At 67.2% G+C, this 2,162-nt stretch overlaps 1 protein-coding gene across 1 annotated transcript in view; it reads left to right on the top strand.

Annotated features, from left to right (window-relative positions):
- AKNA (AT-hook transcription factor) overlaps positions 1-2,162 on the top strand; it is a gene marked incomplete at its 3' end in the record, with an annotated part of 12,560 nt that extends 10,398 nt beyond the window's left edge. The window contains exons 9-15 of the mRNA XM_017740288.1: positions 4-39; positions 175-278; positions 454-609; positions 698-799; positions 1,291-1,410; positions 1,702-1,861; positions 2,072-2,162. Coding sequence (XP_017595777.1) covers positions 4-39; positions 175-278; positions 454-609; positions 698-799; positions 1,291-1,410; positions 1,702-1,861; positions 2,072-2,162 — 769 coding nt within the window. The remainder of the gene's footprint in view (positions 1-3; positions 40-174; positions 279-453; positions 610-697; positions 800-1,290; positions 1,411-1,701; positions 1,862-2,071) is intronic.

Genomic DNA, 2,162 nt, shown 5'->3' with positions numbered 1-2,162 from the left:
CAGCGGACCATCGTCCCCCCAGGATGCAGCACCCTCGGGGTAGGTGGCAGGAGGGACCTGGGGGTGTGGGGGCAGCGTGGGGACACCCCCAGCCTCGGCCTGTCCACACCTCTGCTGTGACCAGGGAGAGGTTTGGCTGCCAGCCTGGTGACAGCATCTCTGTCCCCTCCGCAGGGACCCGAGCCCCCCGGTGCGGGGCAGGGTGGCCCCCGGGGTCACACCCACATGGAGGGAGAGGTCAGCTTCCCTGCCACGGCACAGGCCGGAGCTGGACCTCGGTAAGTGGGACCTCACGAGGGTGGGGACAGAGGGGACAGAGGACACGCGCTGCTCCCTGCACACCACTTCCCCTCCCCAAACGGAGCAGGATGTTCTGGGGCTGCAGGACTGTGGGGCCGGGTCCTGGTGGTCCCACGGGACCCCTCAGCGCTCAGCCCAGGGCGGGTCCTGCAGGTCTGGAGGAACCCAGCGGATCCCGCCCCGCTTCCCTGTCCTCCGCCGCAGCCTCGGGGTCAGAGCCCTCACCCGCCGGGCCCCGGGCACCGCCGTCCCTGCGGAGGCACCGTGGGAACCCCCCGGGGGCGGTGACATTTCGGGGACAGTGCACAGGTGGGTGCTGCTGGCGCTCGGTGGTGGGGCTGAGGGCGGCCACCCTCGCCTCGGGGACCCTGGCCGTGCTCACGCTGGGCTTTGGCAGGGACACGGTACCAGGCGGGGACACCACGTGCCACCCCGGCACCCCGAGAGGAGCCAGGCACCTCGGGGTGTCCCCGATGTCACAGGGGCAGGATGGCATCAGGTGAGTGGCCCCCAGCCCCTTCTAGCTCTCCCTACCACCCCTAACGGCTGCTAACGACTTTAATTAATTCATTAACTGGGGAGGCTCAGGGAGGGAATAGAAAACCCACTCCTCATGGCCTGAGGCTGTCCCCACTGTCCCTCAGCCAGACCCCACCGTCCCCAGGGGGACCAATATGAGCAGCTCTGGGGATGCTCTGACCTCGTGTGGGTCCCCCCTTGGCAGCTCTGTTAACCTCTGTGCCTGTGGGGGCAGAAATACCTGGGGTTTCCTGGGATTCCCTGGGGTTCCAAGGATTCCCTGGGATTCCTGGTGTCACCGGGATCGGTGTCACCTGTCCCCAGCCCTGTCCCAGGTGCCAGTGCAGAGCCCACCTTTGCAGACCCTCCTTTCCCTCCCTCCCATCCCATCAGCCCCCTCAAACCCCTCAGCTCTTCCCAAACATCCCTGGCTGGGTCCCACAGGACATTCCCAATTTCCTCTCTCCACAGCTGGATTTGGGGGGGGTGATGCCACTTGGCAGCCCCAGCACAGCACCCCGAGGAGGACGTCCTGCCCCACTTGCCGGGCACCCATGGGTGCACCGGGCAGCAGGGACAGAGCCGCATCTGGTGGGTGACAAGGGTGACACATGCCTGGCACAGCTCATCCCTGTATGGGGGCTGGGTGGGGGGACAGGGAACAACCTCAGCCCCCTGACACTGTTTGGGGACAGAAGTGGCAGCTAGTGGTGCCACCTGGCACCTGGGGTTCAGGTGTGCTCACCCAGCAGTGGCTGCCCGGTGTGGCACAGGGGGTGATGGCACCTGGGGCTGCCACTCGATGCGCACCCCTGGGGACACCTAACCCTTCTGGGGACATCTAACCCCCCTGGGGACATCTAACCACCTCCCTCCCCTCAGCAGAGCGTGGCCCTGGTGGCACCTGTCCCCCAGGCCCCCGCGTTGGAGCCGAGAAGCCGGAGCAACGCGGCCTTTGGTACTTGGCAGCCACCCCTGCTGCCACCGCTGCCACCGTCTGCCTGGCACCCGTCCCCCTCGTGCCTTATGTGCCCTCCATGCTGTAAGGATGCCCTGGGGCTGGGAGGGGGCTTAGGGAAGGGGTCAGCATCCCCCAGGGGTGCAGGGTTGTCCGTCCCCCCCAGGGACCCGCTGGCTTGCCCATGGCAATGGGGTGACACGGCCACCAGGATGGGGAAGAGGGATGCAGATAAGGTGGAGTGGGGCCCCAGCCTCTGAGCAATGCTGAGCCCATGTCCCTTCTCCTTCCCAGCTACTGCTCCCCCACAGTTCCTACCTCAGCCCCAGCCCTGGCCGGGGTCCCCCTTGGTGTCCCCGCGCGGCCCCGGCAGGCAGAGAGCACC

Source organism: Corvus brachyrhynchos, unplaced genomic scaffold (assembly GCF_000691975.1).
Source record: "Corvus brachyrhynchos isolate BGI_N302 unplaced genomic scaffold, ASM69197v1 scaffold305, whole genome shotgun sequence".
Classification (NCBI taxonomy): Eukaryota; Metazoa; Chordata; class Aves; order Passeriformes; family Corvidae; genus Corvus; species Corvus brachyrhynchos.
This window is presented reverse-complemented; position numbering and strand designations above follow the sequence as displayed.